Source organism: Anomaloglossus baeobatrachus, chromosome 1, assembly GCF_048569485.1.
Source record: "Anomaloglossus baeobatrachus isolate aAnoBae1 chromosome 1, aAnoBae1.hap1, whole genome shotgun sequence".
Classification (NCBI taxonomy): Eukaryota; Metazoa; Chordata; class Amphibia; order Anura; family Aromobatidae; genus Anomaloglossus; species Anomaloglossus baeobatrachus.
In genome coordinates this window covers 363,451,809-363,470,737 of record NC_134353.1, presented here as the reverse complement: position 1 = coordinate 363,470,737, position 18,929 = coordinate 363,451,809, and the positions used below count along the sequence as shown (strand labels likewise).

The 18,929-nt window shown below is 48.0% G+C and overlaps 1 protein-coding gene across 2 annotated transcripts in view; it reads right to left on the bottom strand.

The window, feature by feature from the left end:
- Positions 1-18,929, bottom strand: part of TNKS (tankyrase) — a 349,200-nt gene that overhangs the window by 138,837 nt on the left and 191,434 nt on the right. For both annotated transcript variants that reach the window (XM_075352460.1, XM_075352461.1), the window contains exons 6-8: positions 10,296-10,390; positions 6,556-6,622; positions 5,482-5,668 (exon numbers count right to left, since the gene is read on the bottom strand). In XM_075352460.1, coding sequence (XP_075208575.1) covers positions 5,482-5,668; positions 6,556-6,622; positions 10,296-10,390 — 349 coding nt within the window. The remainder of the gene's footprint in view (positions 1-5,481; positions 5,669-6,555; positions 6,623-10,295; positions 10,391-18,929) is intronic.

Genomic DNA, 18,929 nt, shown 5'->3' with positions numbered 1-18,929 from the left:
AGAAGAGAAGGGGATCTGGTGCCGCCCTGATGGTTGATGTACGCCACCGTCACCCTGTTGTCCGAAAGGATCCGAACATGGCGACCACTCAAGAAGGGGAGGAACCCCTCTAGCGCCTTGAGGACCGCCATGAGCTCCCTGTAGTTGGAGGACTGTCTGACCAACTGAGCGTCCCAGGGACCCTGAAGCACCCGTTGGCGCAGATGGGCACCCCACCCCCAATGGCTGGCATCCGTGACTATGGTGTCCGTGACCGGGGAAAGCCAAGGAACCCCCATCCGGAGGTGAGAGGGGTCCTGCCACCAACCCAGGGAGTGCAAGGTGGCTGCAGACAGGGTCAATTGCTTCTCCAAACAGCCTCCTAACAGTCTCTGAAACCGAAGGACCTCCATCTGGAGGATTCTGGAACGCAGTTGGGCCCACCACACTCCTGGGATGCAAGAGGTAAGAGCCCCGACCAGCGACATAGCCTGTCGCAAGGACAGGCGAGGGCAACTCCTTACGGAAGAGAGAAAGGACAAGATCCTGGCGACCTTGTCCTCCGGCAGGCGGCACAACTGGCTGGTGGAGTCCAAGACGAGACCCAGGAAGATTTGACACTGGAGAGGCTGGAGTCTGGACTTCTGTCGATTCACCACCCACCCCAGTCCTTCCAGGATGGTGATGACCTTGGTTACGTGAGCCGCACAGAGAGACTCCGACTGACCCACTATCAGGAGGTCGTCCAGATACGGAACGATCAATATGTCCTGTTCCCTGACATGTGCCATGACCTCCGCGAGGACCTTGGTGAAGATCCGTGGGGCCATGGAAAGCCCGAATGGCAGCGCTGCGAATTGGAAGTGTCTCAGTCTCCCGGAGACGCGTAGTGCGAACCTGAGAAACCGCCGGTGAGACGGAAAAATAGGGATGTGATAATAGGCGTCCTTTAAGTCGAGGACCGCCATAAAACACCCTGGATACAACAGCCTGACAGTTGACTTCATGGTCTCCATTTTGAAGGCTCGCTGCACCAGATGCAAATTCAAGTTCCTCAGGTTGAAGATGGTGCGGAAGGTGGAGTCCGGCTTCCGAACCAAAAAGAGAGTGGAGTAAAAGCCGTCCCCTTCTTGGTCGATGGGGACCTCCTGAACGACTTTCCTCGAGAGGAGAGTTAGCACTTCCACTTCCAAGGCCATCCGCCGCTCTGGGGACCGCAAGGATGTAATCATGAGAGACCCCCGAGGGGGTGAACGGAAGTCCAATTTTAACCCTTCCTCCACAATCTGAAGGAGCCACCTGTTGGAGGAGATTGCCCGCCATGCATGGAGGAAGAGGGACAGCCGACCCCCTACCTGATGATAGGCGTCATTGAGAGGGCTTGGGCTTATTATCGGAGTGCTTGCCGAAGAGAAAGCCCGAGGTAGTCTTTCTACGGTCCTTCCACTGATCTTGCGGTCTTTGAGACTTTTTTGCGAAAAACTGACGTCTCCGAAAGGGCCGGCTGCGAGAGGACGCCACCGGAAAAACTGGAAACCCCTGTTTCTTATCGGATGCCTTAGTGAGGAGGTCGTCCAGGCCAGAGCCAAAAAGATAGGCACCTTCACAAGGCATGCTGCATAGTCGCCCCTTGGATTGGACATCACCCTTCCAAGTTTTCAGCCAGAGGGCCCGACGCGCGGAATTGGAAAGCGCCGCCGACCTGGCAAATAGTCTTAAAGAATCAACCGAGGCATCAGCCATAAAGGCAGCAGCACCCTGTATCAAGGGCAAGGACGAGATAATATCTTTCCTAGGAGTGTCATTGCGCAACTGGTCTTCCAACTGCTGAAGCCACACCATTAAGGACCGGGCAACACAGGCGCTGGTCACGGCCGGGCGCAAGCCACCTGCCGTAGACTCCCATGTACCTCTCAGAAAACCATCAGCCTTCCTATCCAGCTGGTCCTTAAGGGACCCCAAGTCCTCAAACGGCAAGGTAGTGGAACGAGACGCCTTGGCAATAGCGACATCAATTTTTGGGGTTCTATCCCAAGAGGTAGACGCATCCTCATCCACAGGGTACTTCCTTTTAAGGGAAGAGCTAAGATTCAACCTTTTGTCCACTTTTTTCCACTGGTCAGTAATGAGATCTTGAACCTTCTGGGGAATGGGAAACCCCTTACGCTTCCTGGAATCCAAGCCCCCAAACATGACATCCTGGGTAGACTCGGGCCCCCTGGGGTCTACTATACCCATGGTCGAACGTACTGCCTTCACCAAAGGGCCGACGTCTGCTGTAGGGAAACAAGGACGACCACCTTCATCGGAAGAGGAAGAGGAGCCAGAATCGGAGGGGGAGGATCCCGAGGATCCCGATGACCGAGAGCCCTGAGCCGAACCCGCCGAGGTATCGGGAGTAGACAGCTTATGACGACGGGACTTCTTGCGCCTCTTGCCCCCCTTAAGGGATTTAAGGGACTCCTGTACTTCCGCTCTGATAATGGAACGTAATTCAGATGAGAACCCCGGCCCCTCTTTAAGTAGGGTCTGTTGGATACAGCCTGCACACAGGGCCTTGGTGTAATCTGAAGACAGGGAGGATTGGCATATGGCACATTCCTTGTGACGCTGCTTGGAGGCACATTTTGTCGGTACCTAACAAGAGAGGGGACACGGAAACGGGGACTTAGAAACATGGAAGACCACGAAGTCCACTCACCCCCACGACTCCAGGCAATACCGGATCAGGAGGCGGATTCTTGGACTTCTTGGGACCCACCGACCGAACGCTGCCCGGACTGGATACAGCCTTCCGGGAACGATCCGCAGAGCCGCGTTCCGAGCCACGCTGTGGCGACTCCTTGCGCTGCTCCTTGCTGCGGGGTGAATCTCCTGCCATAACGGAAACAAGGGAGGAGAAAAAACTCACCAGTCCCAAGCGCCGGTCACATTTGTCTCGTTACATGGGCGCCGCCATCTTGGATCCGAGTGCGCATGCGCACACCAGTCACTTCCTGGTCACATTGCGCACGTCACCATGGAATCGCGTCACTTCCGGCCGGAGCTCCAGCTTCACTCCAGCGTGCTGCACAGCAGGGACAAGCCTTCCAGCGGCCGCCGTGAGTGCGCACATCCCTGGAGCGACGCCGGGCCGAGCTCCCGCTCCAGGCCCGCGCCTCACCGCCGCAGAGGTCTGAGACCGAGGGGGGGTGCAGCCAGGCCCGAGCACCGGCTTCAGGTAAGTACCAGGCTTCCACACCGGGTCGGACCTGGGACAGCAATGGGTTGTCCATACCAGGACAGGAAACCAAACTGATGTGGAGGAGAGGTACCGCCTTTTTATCAGTGGGTTTCCTGTCCTGATGTGGGCGGAACCTATCTCTCTCATGTGGTGCTGTCATGGGCGGCAGGGAAAAGTTCAGTTCTACTGTTCACTACATACTCACACTGGTCAAGCTCCGTTTTATTTAAAATAATCTCAGGATTAATATAAATACTAATAATATATATATATATATATATATATATATATATATATATATATATATATATATATATATATATATATATATATATATATATATACATATATATATAATTTATATTCCCTTGAATAAGACATCAGGTGGCAGATATCACAGTATCCTTTCATTCAGCCTCCTATGACCTACATGCCCATATATACAGGAGGTTTTATTCCACTGACAAATGCCCTTTAAAGTTAACCCCTTAACGACCGGCCGATTTTGCGCTTTCAGGGGTTTTTTTCCCGCCTTTTTTCGAGAGCCGTAATTTTTTTATTTTTCAGTCAATCTGGTCAGAGGGCTTTTTTTGCAGAAATAGTTGTGCTTTTAAATAAAACCATGAGTGTTATTATATAGTGTACTGGAAAATGGCAAAAATCAAATGCAGAAAAAATGTAAAAAACCAAAAAGTGCAATTGCACCATTTGTTTTTGAGATATTTTATTGACTGTGTTCACTATATGGCAAAAATGATGTGCGGGTGTGATGCCTGAGGTCAGTGAGAGTTCGTAGAGACCAAACATGTATAGGTTTACTTTTATCTAAAGGGGTTAAAAATAAATCTGACGTTTTGCGCAAATTTTCCGTGACCTGTAGTGTTCTCATTTTTCGGGACGTATAGCTCAGTCACGGCTTATTTTTTGTGTCTCCGGCTGACAATCTTAACACCACCATTTTTGCTCCGATGTTACGTTTTGATTGCCTGTTATTGCAAATTGTGCAAAATTTGCGGCGACGAAAAAACGTAATTTTGGTGTTTGGAATTTTTTTTGCTGCTACGCCGTTTACTAATCAGGTTAATTGATTTTATATTTTGATAGATTGGGCATTTCTGAAGGTTTTTTTATTTTTCAAAACTTTTTTTTTTTATTTTACTAGGTCTCCTAGGGGACTATAAGGATCAGCAGTCTGATAACTCATTCATTTCTCCCGATTAGAGCTGCACCGCTCAGACTGGGAGAAATGATCATCTCTTGTAAGCTGCAGTACTCTGCTGCTTCTTACAGGACCTTAGTCATGTGAGGTACAGGAGTCATTACATAACCCTGTGCTACCATGACAACCATCGGTTCCATGTGATCACGTCATATGACTTCCAGTGGTGACCTGCAAGTACACATCTACCGCGATCGCCGTTAACATGGTGCTGTCACATCTTCACAGCGCCATTTAAGGGGTTAACAGGTACGGGTGGATAGCGATGCCACTGGTACCTGCGAGGCACACATGTCAGCTGTACAAATCAGCTGACATGTGCGCGAATCTCTGCCTTCAGCCCGCAGCAGCAGGTGGGGATTAACACTGACTGCAGGGATGTAATAATACTGCCAGCGGTCATTAAGGGGTTAAGTAGTAGTCAGTAAACAGCTGCTATCATTTAAAGTGATACTGAATAACGCTATAAAAAACGTTTAGCTGTTCTAGTAGGATTGTCCTAATACTTTCTTAGTTGTATTTTACAGTACAAGCCATGGTGCATAAACTGCTTACAACATAGCAAAGGGATCTCAATACTGAAAATTATCAGTCAGGAGAAGGGTGCAACAACTTTTTGCAAAAGATTAGGTATACCATGGAACACCATGAAGATGGTAATCAAGAAGTGGACTCTCGCTACAGCAGGAGGGGTGGGGTAAGCCATTGGAGCATTTCAGAGTCAATCATATCTGGCTCAGATAAATACAGCCAATGGCTATACATGCTGCTCATGGTTTGGGCAGCATGTATCAGCTGTCAAGGTTCCCTTTAAACTTTGTTCAGACGCATTTTCTTTACATTGAAACCTTCAGCTTTGAATTTATGTTGTGAATTACTTGCACAAAATGGTAATGATATATCCAAAGCTAGAATTATTCAGAAAGACCAGAAAATGTAAGTGAGGCCTTTCTGAGCCACTACCATGGGAAGCAATTAATACCCCAGTATTAAACTAAAGGAATGTAGATGAAGGCTGAAAAGAACCAGAGAAAAACTGAGAATTCCTTATACCACTTACACGTTAATCGCTCCTTGAGCTCTGGAGTGGGGGCCATGTCCACTGCACTTTTTCCATGGCAATTGACTAGTGTTGGATCTGCGCCATGGCTCAACAGCAGGGAGCAAACTTCTACTCGATTCTTTGATGCAGCCTCATGTAATGGCGTAAACTGCCAGAGATCCATAGCATTGACGCAAGCTCCATGCTGGAAAATAAAAAAAGGGCAAGTTTTCTTCATAAAACTAAATAAAACAAATCTGTAACAAATGAGTTCCATATTCCAGCACACATAAAGCAATCATTACAAAAAGAACAAAGTGACTAAACTTTCATGACTACAGTCAAGGGAGGCGACCCACTCTCTCCATTCACTTATACTATGTGTTCTGCAAGTAGAAGAACCACCCACATTTATCCAGCAAATTTGTTTAAGAGGTGAATACCTCTAACTACTTAGTGACCACGGCAAATGTTTTACAGACCTATTCAGTTTTGAAGTTCTTGAGAGAGTGCTATAGTGGACAAACCCCAAATTGATACCATCTTAAACACAGCATTATTACAAGGGAATAAAAAATGAACTTTTAGCTATTAAAATGTTTCTAACATCCTAACAGGCCACCATAGCTGGCCGACCCCCTAGGCCATTACTTGACCTTAGATTGTTATTGGGACAACAGATTTGTGATTGAGAGAGTGATGGGAAAATCACCTCCCGCTGTTAACCATCTAGATTCTGCTGTCGCTATTGACCGCAGCATTTTGGCGGGTAAACAGCCACGACTGGATGTATACAGCTACACCTGCTGCATTTTCACCCGACGGGATACTATTCGCATGTTTATCAGGTCAGTAAAATATATATTGGCAGTCATTAATGGAATAAGTATAAATTACGGCAACCCAAATATATGTAATATCACCATTCACATGCAAAGCACTGTACACGCGGTGCTGGTGTGATGCCATAAATACTGCAGTTTTCAAATTAGCGTAGTTTTTTTTTTTGTGCAAATGGTTATTATAGATAAAGTTGCAGTTTAGAAGATAGAATAAAAGTGCCACAAGCCAACACTGCACAGCATCACCTACCTTAAGTAACAATTCTGTGACTTCAAAGTGTCCATAGGAGCAAGCATTATGCAGAGGCACTAGTCCGCTGGAGAGGAGTGAAGAACAATGTGTGAGTACAACTGGGTAACGACCGCTACAATAAGGACAAATGCAATTAGTTGTGGCTCCTATTACACCCCCTTCCTCTTTGATTGACATAAGGGTGCTTTACACGCTGCGACATTGCTAGCGATGTCGTGCCCGATAGCACCCGCCCCCGTCGCTGTTTCGTCATGGGGGTGATCGCTGCAAACATATCGCTACGGCGGCGTCACACGCACATACCTGCTTAGCGACCTCGCTGGAGACACCGAACAATCTCTACTTTAAGGGGGAGGTTAGTTTGGCGTCACTACGGCGTCACTAAGCGGCCGCCCAATAGCAGAGGAGGGGCGGAGATGAGCGGCCGGAACATGCCACCCACCTCCTTCCTTCCGCATTGCCGGCGGCCGCAGGTAAGGAGATGTACGTTGTTCCTGCGGTGTCACACATAGCGAGGTGTTCTGCCGCAGGAACAACGAACAACCAGCGGCATGCACCACCAACAATATTATGAAAAGGAGCGATGTGTCAACAATCAACGATTTTTGACGTTTTTGCGATTGTTGATAGTCGCTCCTTTTAGGTCACACACGATATCGCTAACGGCGCCGGATGTGCATCACGAACACCGTAACCCCAACAATATATCTTTAGCGATATCGTTGTGTGTAAAGTACCCTATAGCCTGAGCCTTCGGCATCGGCACATTCATGTATTTTCCATCCACTAGTAAATTGTGGCAATTTCCAGTGCTCTGGTGAAACAGAAGTGGGTATAACCTAGGTTCACTGGAACTAGAAGTGTAAAGTGTACCCTGCTTACTTGCATGCACCAACAGAAGACAGTAAAGAGGATCCATACAAATAAGATTATGGTTCAACCTAATAAACAGACATCTTAATCTTGGTACAATACAACGATTAATGGGGTTGTCTGTTTGGAACAAGTTATCAACTATCTACTGAATACGTGATAACTGCTAGATAAATAAGGGTCGGAGCGATGGGACCAATCACCAGAACAAGGCACTTTTATCCCCATTACACTAGAGAGGCAATGTATACGGGAACCTCTGTTCTATTTATTCTCTATGGGAATGCTAGAGTACTGTACTTTCTCCAGCAGCTCCATGTGGAATAAACAGAGAGGAGTTCGCGCATACACACTGTCTTATCCAATAAGGCTTTTTATCAAGGTGTGAAATGACTGTCCAGGACTAAAGGTCCCTTTACACACAGACTTTCTAGCGATCCCACTGGCCGGGATCGCTGGAAAGTCTCCAACAGTCGCTGTTGAGCTGTCAAACAGGCAGATCTGGCCAACGACGCAGCAGCGATACGGACCTGCAGAACGACCTCGCTGGAAAGGGAACGCTAGCACGCCTATGGCCTGGGTCGCTAACGATGTCGTCGTAACGGTGTCAAACACATCGATGGATGCTGCGCAGCGGGAAAAAAAGACCAAAGAATGGTCCTGAACGACTTGTAGCGATCAGCGACCTCACAGCGGGGGACAGGTCGCTGATGCGTGTCACACACTGCAATGTTGCTGTGGAGGTCGCTATTACGTCACAAAACCGGTGACATTACAGCGATATCGCTAGCGATGGTGCAGTGTGTAAAGGGGCCTTTAGGCCATCAATATCAGATCAGTGGGGTGTCACACTCTTACCCATCAGCAAGCTGGAGGGTTCTACAGTAGCCAGAAGTAAATATTACATAGAGCAGGGACAGCACAGTTTTATACATGGTGTAGTGTCCATTGTCTGGAAATACTTCTATAAATGCCGAACTGAAGGACGTGGGAACAACCACTGCACACGTGTACGGCCCAGAGGTGTCCTACACTGCATACAGTGAATATGTGGCCGCTGCTGAACCTGACAACAGCCAATCTGTGCGGCTAGAGGACCCCACGGATTTTCATAGAGAACACTGTGAAATTTGAAAATTATGCAATTGGCATGGTTTACTAATACTTCAAACAAACAAACGCAAACTACTTCAGTAAGACCACATCACTTCAGTGATCACAGTGATATTCCGTGACCCAAGGGGCATTTACACTGCAAGATAATCGTGAACGAGCAATCGACACAGCACATATATAGGATTTGCTGCCAAGGCTGAAATAGCAAATACAGTAATGGCGGGCAGTTTCTCATGGATTAAAGGGGTGTTCATGAATTACTAATTAAAGTGCATTAAGGCTATTTGCCCACGTGGTGGTTTTTTGTGTGTTTTTTATGCATTTTTGCTTGCTTTTTTTCAATCAATAAAAAAAAAGGAAAAAGAATCCTCTATGAGGATCCTGACTTGCTGTGCACACGTTGCTTCTTTATTCTTTGCAGATTTCGTTGCTGAAAAAAGAAGCAGCATGTCAATTGTTTCTGTATTTATTTCCTTTCTGTATTTATTTCCGGTGTTTCTATAATCCCCTGAAGAGCTTTATCACTACAGGGGATTATAACGCAGCACTTTGCCTCACACACAGTGCATACAGCATGGCGTGTGAGGCTCTCCATAGCTCAGTAACCTGGGGTCGTCATGGTGACGACCTAGTGTTGCTATGGCAGCAATCAGGTCCCTGTGATCGCATTACAGAAACCTGATTGCCAGGGAGAGATAAGCGATTCCTCTCCCTGCCTTCTGAATGCTGCAATTGCACTGATTGCAGCATTTAGGGGGTTAAATTGCCGGGATTGGCGCAAGGACCGCGACGGCCAGTGAGAGCCAGGTCCTGGTTGCAACTGAAGAACCGGCGACGATCGCGGGAGTACAGCACCTGAACTCCCACTATCGCCATTGACTTAAAAATCACAAAAAGAAGCATAGAAAAAATGCGCAAACGCAATAAAAAAAAAAAATATGCACGTTTTTTCTGCTGAGTTTTTCCTGCCAAGACTTGTCACCCGATGAACGAGAAAAAACACTTGTTTATCCATATCTACCTTTATCTTTATATGAAAATTGGTACCACCATAAATCAGATCGACCTTGAAATTCATGTTGGCAATGGCAAGGTCATTATTACTGCCCAACAAAAACCGTGAAATTAAACCCATAAAAACACAGGACGTACAGTTTTTCGCAAGGTTATCTCACTTGGAATTTGTTTATTTATTCCCCCCCACGCAAAAAAACCCCTAACCCTAACATGACTATGTTGCTCGAAAAATAAAAAAAATCTATGGCTCCCTGTCAAGGGAAAATGGTGCAAAAGCTCAAAATGGCTTTGGCTAGAAAGGGATTAAAGGGTCATTCCCAAGTTTAGAAGTTGTTCTCAATTAGTGGTAGTCAGACCATTGGGGCCCCACCAATCCCAAGAACCAGTGCTCTGAAGCCCCCCATGTGAATACAGTGGGCGTCAATCATCATGTACTGCTGCACCATTCATTCTAATGGTACCAACCAAGCATTGCACTTGGCAATCTCAGGCATCCAATTAAGAAAGAATGGGCAAACAGTATGCGATGATCGATGTCCACTCTACTCATATGGGGCTCTTCAGCACCCGAGCTCTCCAGATCGGTTGGCCCCCAGCAGTCAAACCTCTACCAATTGGAAAGTTAACGGATATCCTACAGATAGGGGGTAACTTCCAAACTTAAGAATATCCCTATAACAAAGTCTTTTGTATTAGCAACCAAAACAAAATAACTAACACTTGTAACTTACCCTTTATCCTTGGCATGTACATCAGCACCATGCTGAAGGAGAAGTTGGACAATTCGAACTCTATTATATCCAGCTGCCAAGTGTAATGGTGTGGACTAGAAGGAAAGAGGAAAAAAATATGAATGTTGAAAGCCTTACATTTCACTCAGTCTCAGTATATGTGAATCAAAAATAACAGATTTGGTAAAATATAAATACATACATAAATACAAAAAAAGCTATCCATTTACAGGCATTTCCAGTTCACTCCTGCAGTTGGTGTAGTGGATGTCAAGTACAACGAGAGGGAGACAAAGAAGCCAGGGGCAGACTAGTCATGTCTTTCTTTGGTCCATGGCTGGCTTGTCAAACTCTTTTCTTTGAAATGCCAGGGCGTTTCGGGGGGGGGGAGGGGGGGGACAAAAAATATGGTAAAAAAAATTAGGCAGCCAGGTTCCGATGCATGCTGCCCATTGTTTGGGAAGCATGAATCTAGTGATCTGGTCTCAAAGAGAACTTGAGTACTCTGTGACTTAGGTCATACATAAGGAACATTAGAGAAAATACACCTTGAGGATACAGCATAAGTGTCTATGGTGGGGGGTACTTCTTTTCGAATGAAGTATTATGTGAACGTCACTTAAAATGACAGTCACGGCCTGCTGCTCTCTTATCTTGTATTTCCTGCTACCATATTGGCCATGGACATGTAAGAGCCATTTAAAGCTGCTCATTGTATATGTGGGAATGAGGTCAGCCAGAATGCATAGCTTCACTTTCCAGCTCAACAGATGGCAGACAATACTTTTCTCTAAATTGTTATCCCCCTCCCCTTACATTATGCGTTTTACAAGGAATCCTAGGCACTAGAACCTGACGAGCTGTGGACTAGACTTTGCAAAGTACGTGGGAGCATCTTCTCTGAAGTTTAGTAAAGAATACTGTTAATTGGAAACTGTATATAAGTGACAGCCTAACACCCACCCACAATTTCTCATTTTTCTTATATAACTTGTATGTGATTTTCTTTTCTACCCTTGCTCAGATGAATCATAAATAAATACACTGAAACTGTAAAGTGACACCACCCACCCAAAACTGCAATGAAACGTGGTCTTCTCAAAGTAAATGGGCAGTATATATAATGTGCGAAGGAATGTAATAAAAAAATACAAAGCTTCTACATTTTTCAATGTTAAATAAGTGCAAAACACAGATGGCACGTGGATGGCATCGGTCTGCTATGTGTGTTTCTCATGGAACCATAGACTTGTATTGGTCCTTGTCATCTGAGCTGCGGAAAAACACCCAGACGTCTGTTTTGCACAGAAACACAGGCATGTAAAGAGCACCATAGGTTATAATGGGTCCGTGTGGTATCCATGAAAAAAATAGTTACCACACGTACTGGAAACACGGACATGTGGAGGCCTAAGGGTGTGCGAGTACAATGGCTTTTTTAGGCCTTGCAAGGAACCCGCCTGAAAAAGCACTCCGTAAACCAACATTATAAACATATGCAGATATGCAAAATGACCTGCTTTAGGAAAAACACCCACCACTGGCAATTTCCTAAGGGTCTTCTTTAAAACTATGAGGATACCCTGCTGTCTAAAAAATGCCATGTGCACAAACACTAAGGGGTACTTTGCACACTGCGACATTGCTACTGCGATATCGTCGGGGTCGAATCGAAAGTGACGCACATCCGGCGCCAGTAACGACGTTGCAATGTGTAAAGTCTAGATGCGCCGATAAACGATCGCAAAAGCGTCGTAAATCAGTGATCTGTGTAGCGTCAAACATTCATAATGTCGCACCAATAGGAGATACGATGTTGTTCCCCGTTCCTGTGGCAGCATATATCGCTGTGTGTGAAGCCGCAGGAGCGAGGAACATCTCCTTACCTGCCTCCAGCAGCTATGCAGAAGAAAGGAGGGGGGCGGGATGTTTACGTCCCGCTCATCTCCGCCACTCTGCTTCTATTGGCCGCCTGCCGTGTGACGTCGCTGTGACGCCGAACGACCCGCCCCCTTAGGAAGGAGGCGGGTCGCCGGCCAGAGTGACGTTGCAGGGCAGGTAAGTGTATGTGAAGCTGCCGTAGCGATAATGTTCGCTACGGCAGCTATCACAAGATATCGCATGTGCGACGGGGGCGGGGACTATCGCGCTCAGCATCGCAAGCATTGGCTAGTGATGTCGCAGCGTGCAAAGCACCCCTTAGGCCGGATTCACACATTTGTATTGAGTATGGAAGGGACACTGGTCTCCCAACTCGACAGCTCCATAAATACTGTATGAAATGCAAAACTACTTATACCAGTATTTTCCATGTAACTTCAGGTTGACATACAACTTAACTGACTGTACTCAATATCAAAAGGACATATGGTGGGGAAAGAAGTATTCAATACACTGCCGATTTTGCAGGTTTTCCTACCTACAAAGTAAGGAGAGATCTGTAATTTTTATCGTAGGTGTACTTCAACTGTGATAGACAGAATAAAAAAAAAACCAAAACCTCACATCGTATGAAAATTAAATAATTAGTATTTTATTGCATGAAATAAGTATTTGATCACCTACTAACCAGCTCTCACAGATCTGTTATTTTTTCTGTAAGAAGCCCTCCTACTTTGTACTCCTTATTTCTATTAATTGCACCAGTTTGAACTTGTCACCTGTATAAGAGACACCTGTCCACATACAATCAGTCACACTCCAACATCTGCACAAGGTGCAAGACCAAAGAGATGTCTAAGAACACAAGGGACAAAATTATAGACCTGCACAAGTTTGGGAGGGACAGCAGGACGACAGGCAAGCAGCCTGGTGAGAACGTAACAAATGTTGACGCATTTATTAGAAAATGGAATTTTTGGCATCAATTCCATTTACCGTGGACAACCTCAAGAACACCGTCCCAACCGTGAAGCATGGCTGGGACATTTTGCCCAGTGATAGCCCTGAAACCTGAAAGATCTGTATGGAAGAGTGGGCCAAAATCCCTAATGCACTGTATGCACAATTGGCCTGTAATTACAAACAAAAGGTTTCTGTACCAAATATTAAGCTCTGTTTTTCTATTGTATGAGTATCAAATACTTATTTCATGCAATGAAATGCAAATTCATTATTTAAAAAGAATGATTTTTTTTTTTTAATTCCGTCTGTCTTAGTAGCAGTGTACCTATGATAACAGACCCCTCCATTTGTTGTAGGTGGGAAAACATTGGCAGTGTACTTTTTAGGGAAGTTTTTTTTTTTTTATTTTATTTAAGCCAAAGCAACAAGTAGTCCTTCTCATTACTTTCTATACATGCTTGTTTGTTTTTATAATATATATATATATATATATATATATATATATATATATATATATATATATATATATATATATATATATATATATATATATATATATATATATATATATATATATATTGTGAGACTGTGACCGGGGTTATCTATGACGGCCGGTATGTCTCGCCCAGGTTGTGCTCACTCCATGATAGAAAGTGAATCCACTATAGGGTTAATGCTGTTTCCCTACAGACTGAAGGGTTAAATAGAAGCAGGAACGAGGGCAGGTGTGCCGGGTGTGAGGGAGTGAACATAACTCCCTGAGTTTTCTGCTGGAGAGGACATGTATTGTGTTATGGACTTTTGTTTGGACATTAAAACCGTGTGCTGTGAACCTTAATGCCTGGATCCCGTGTCTTCTGCTGCGCAGCCGACCGTGCTACCTCACATATGGTGGAGAATGCGGGCATGACAGCCGGTGAGGTGTAGCATCCATCCCTGGTGACCCAGCTGCGCATGTCCTGGATTCGAGCGGCTATACTACAGCCCAAACCCGGCGACACCATGGAGGACATACTAAAGCATTTGGCTCAGGCTAATGCACAGCAGCAACAGACCAATGCACACCTGCTCCAATCCTTGCAAGTGCAGGAAAAAAAACTCCAAGAACAGTTGGATCAGGCCAATGCACGTCAGCAGCAATCCTTGCAAGTGCAGGTCAAAATGCACCAAGAACAGATGGAGCAGGCCAATGCACGTCAGCAGCAATCCTTGCAAGTGCAGGACAAAAGGCACCAAGAACAGATGGAGCAGGCCAATGCACGTCAGCAGCAAGCCTTACAATTGCAGGAAAAAATGCACCAAGAACAGATGGTTCTCCTGGCCAAGTCGATCCGTGCCGGACCGGCAGCAACAACCCCGGGACCGGGTGACGACGGCAGCGTCCGGAAAGCGGTGAGACAAGCGTTGCAAAAGATGACCCCGGGTGATGATGTGGAAGCGTTCCTGGCGGTGTTTGAGCGGGTGGCCGAGCGGGAAAAGCTGCCGACCCCGCAGTGGGCTGAGGTATTGTCGCCCTATCTGACGGGGGAACCCCAAAAAGCGTACCTGGACCTCTGTGCCGAGGACGCCATTGACTATGTGACCCTGAAAGCCGAAATACTGGCTCGGTTGGGGGTGAATACCTATGTACGGGTTCAGCGGGTAAATCAGTGGTTCTTTGAGGAAGCCAAACCCGTACGCTCCCAGGCCTATGACTTGTTGCATCTTGTAAAAAAGTGGTTGCAGCCTGACACTCTGAGCCCGGCGCAAATGGTGGAAAGGGTAGTAGTGGATCGTTTTGTGCGCACTTTACCCGTCACCGTTCAACGGTGGGTCGGACAGGGTGACCCGAGTACCCTGGACCAATTAGTGTCCCTGGTAGAGCGGCATGTGGCTACGCAGGACTTGATACGGGACACTGAGACTTTGCGTACCGCCCGTCGGTCCGGCCCCTCCAAGCCTAGGGCCAAGGACCCACCGCTGACAACGGTACAGGAGTCCCCTACCGTCCCGTCTGAGGCCGCGGCCGCCATTCCTGAGGTCCGGAAGGTTCTGTACCCTAAACGACAACCCGTCAAGGGGGTTTCCGTCCCCATTAGATGTTGGCGGTGCCAGCGGGTGGGACATATGGAAGCCCAGTGTCCACTCACCACGGAGCCCATGGATTGTGGGGTTACCCGGCGGGGTTCAATGTATGCTCAGGTGGTGTGTACCGCTGACCTGGTCTCCCCAGAGACAGAGCCCCACTTGTGCCAAATACAGGTGAATGGATGTCCGGTTACAGGATTGTTGGATTCCGGAAGCTTAGTGACCCTTGTGCGATCCACCTTGAGAGCTAAAGTAAAGGCCACAGGACGCACCGTGGGGGTGGTTTGCATACATGGGGACCGCCGCGACTATCCCACGGGGATTGTCACCATCACAGCACCTTGCGGTCAGGTGCAACATGAGGTGGGACTTCTTAACACTCTTCCTTATGACGTGATCCTAGGAAGGGATCTGCCCTATTTTTGGACTTTATGGAGGGGACCCCCTAAGTCCCCTCAGATATTGGTCGGTCCGGGACCTGAGCCCTACAATCCTGAATCCGGGACACCTGCCGTAGGGGTCACCATGATAGGGACAGAGTGTGAACCCGATAGGTCGCCCCTAGAGGTATTGGCAGGAGAGGCTGAGACGGTCGAGCCCATCCCGGAGTTGGAGGCGTCCCCGGATACGTTTGGGACAGCCCAACTCCAGGACCCTACGTTAATACATGCCCGGAGTCGGGTGACAGTAGTTGACGGGGTGGCACAGCTGCCCGGTGCCCAGGTAAGGTACCCCCATTTCGCTCTTGAGCAGGATTTACTCTACCGGGTAGATGAAATACGGGGCGTAGGGGTAGAACAGTTGGTGGTGCCCCAGCCGCATCGCCGGCGGGTCCTCGACTTGGCTCATAAACACCTGATGAGTGGTCACCTAGTGGTCAAGAAAACGCAGGAGCGAATATTGCAAAGGTTCTATTGGCCCGGGGTCTTTGGGGAGGTAAAACGGTTCTGCGAAACCTGCCCGGAGTGTCAGCTTACTGCACCCCTGACCCATTTTCGCAGTCCGTTGGTACCGTTACCCATTATAGAAGTCCCTTTTGAACGGATAGGGATGGATCTGGTGGGGCCCCTCGTAAAGTCCGCTCGAGGGCACCAACACATCCTAGTGATCGTTGACTATGCCACCCGGTATCCCGAGGCGATACCAGACATACTGCAGCAAAGCTTATAGCTCGGGAGTTGTTTGCTGTGTTCTGCCGGGTGGGGTTGCCCAAGGAGATCCTTACGGATCAGGGGACCCCATTCATGTCTAAAGTGACCAAAGAGCTATGCCGGCTACTCCAGATCAAGCAGTTGCGTACGTCTGTGTATCATCCTCAAACGGACGGTTTAGTCGAGCGTTTCAATAAAACCCTGAAAACCATGCTAAGAAGGGTGATTTCAAAAGACGGGAAAGACTGGGATATGATGCTTCCCTATTTGATGTTTGCCATCCGTGAGGTGCCACAGGCATCCACGGGGTTTTCGCCTTTTGAGTTGTTATACGGGCGACATCCCCGGGGATTGTTGGACCTGGCAAAGGAAACATGGGAACAAGAGCCCACCCCCCATAAAAGTGTGATCGAACACATTTTAGGAATGCAGAACCGCATAAGCGCGGTCATGCCAATTGTGAAGGAGCATTTACAGGAGGCTCAGGCCGCGCAAAGCGGCCGCTACAATAGACAAGCCACCGTGCGGACCTTTAAACCCGGGGATCGGGTGTTGGTATTGATCCCCACGGCGGAGAGCAAATTCCTGGCTCAGTGGCAAGGCCCCTACGAGATAAAGGAAAGAGTAGGGGTGGTTAACTATAAAGTATTGCAGCCCGGTAGGCGGAAACCTGAACAAATATACCATGTCAACCTATTAAAACCTTGGCAGGAACGGGAAAGCCTGATGGCTGTTTTTTCCCCACCTCCCTCCTCTTCGGGTCGTTCACATCCGGCTCCAGCGACCTCCGGAGAGGACGAACCGGAAGTAAGGATTGGAGAAGCCCTCACCAAGCAACAGAGGCGAGAGGCCAGACGGTTGGTTCAGCAGAACCCCGATGTCTTCTCCGAGCTGCCCGGTAGGACCAGTCTGATACGACATGATATTGTCACCGAGCCCCACCTGAAGGTACGCCTGAAGTCATACCGGGTGCCGGAGGCTCGACGACAAGCCATATCGGAGGAAGTAAAGACAATGTTACGCCTGGGGGTCATCGAAAAATCCCGGAGTGAATGGGCTAGTCCGATTGTCCTAATACCAAAACCCGATGGCTCCTTAAGGTTCTGCAATGACTTTAGGAGATTGAACGAAATATCCAAGTTCGATCTCTACCCCATGCCCCGGGTGGATGAGCTGATTGATAGGCTGGGACAGGCGCGATATTTTACCACGCTCGACCTGACCAAAGGGTACTGGCAGGTGCCACTAACGGAGTCCGCCAAGGAGAAAACCGCTTTTGTTACGCCGGAGGGTCTCTTCCACTATGTTGTCTTGCCTTTTGGGTTACATGGCGCTCCGGCCACGTTCCAGAGGTTGATGGACTTAGTGCTGGAACCCCACCAGGCGTATGCATCAGCGTACCTGGATGACATTATTTACAGCTCCGATTGGCAGACCCACTTGGAACAGGTACAAGCGGTGGTGGACGCGCTTCGAACAGCCGGATTGACAGCCAATCCCAAGAAATGTGCATTGGGACTCACGGAAGCCCGCTACTTGGGCTACGTGATAGGTTGAGGCGATCCAGAAGTGGCCTAGACCCCTGACCACGAAGCAGGTTAGGGCCTTCCTGGGTATCGTGGGGTACTACAGGAGGTTTGTAAAGGATTTTGCGGGACTATCAGCCCCCTTGACTGACCTTCTCAAAGGCAAGAAGTCTGTCATGGTGCGCTGGACTCCGCAGGCCGAGGACTCCTTCCGGGCCCTGAAGGGGGTCCTGTGCGGACAGCCCGTTCTTGTCAACCCTGATTTCCGGAAGGAGTTCATAGTACAGACTGACGCCTCGGAGGTCGGCCTGGGGGCAGTGCTGTCTCAGGTGGTTCAGGGGGAGGAACACCCCGTCACCTTCTTAAGTAGGAAGCTCACCCCTCCCGAGCGGAATTATAGCGTAGTGGAGAAGGAGTGCCTGGCGATCAAGTGGGCCTTGGAGTCCCTACGCTATTACCTGCTGGGACGGCAGTTTCGCTTGGTGACGGATCACTCTCCACTGGTCTGGATGAGGTCCGCCAAGGAACGGAATGCCCGGGTTACCCGGTGGTTCCTTTCTCTGCAGAACTTCCGGTTTACGGTTGAACACCGGGCCGGTAGGTTGCAGGGCAACGCCGATGCCTTGTCCCGCGGCCAGTGTTTGATGGCTGGAGTTCAACCCCACACGCTTGAACTGAGGGGGGGGGTATGTGAGACTGTGACCGGGGTTATCTATGACGGCCGGTATGTCTCGCCCAGGTTGTGCTCACTCCATGATAGAAAGTGAATCCACTATAGGGTTAATGCTGTTTCCCTACAGACTGAAGGAAGGGTTAAATAGAATCAGGAACGAGGGCAGGTGTGCCGGGTGTGAGGGAGTGAACAGAACTCCCTGAGTTTTCTGCTGGAGAGGACATGTATTGTGTTATGGACTTTTGTTTGGACATTAAAACCGTGTGCTGTGAACCTTAATGCCTGGATCCCGTGTCTTCTGCTGCGCAGCCGACCGTGCTACCTCACAATATTATATATATATATATATATATATATATATATATATATATAT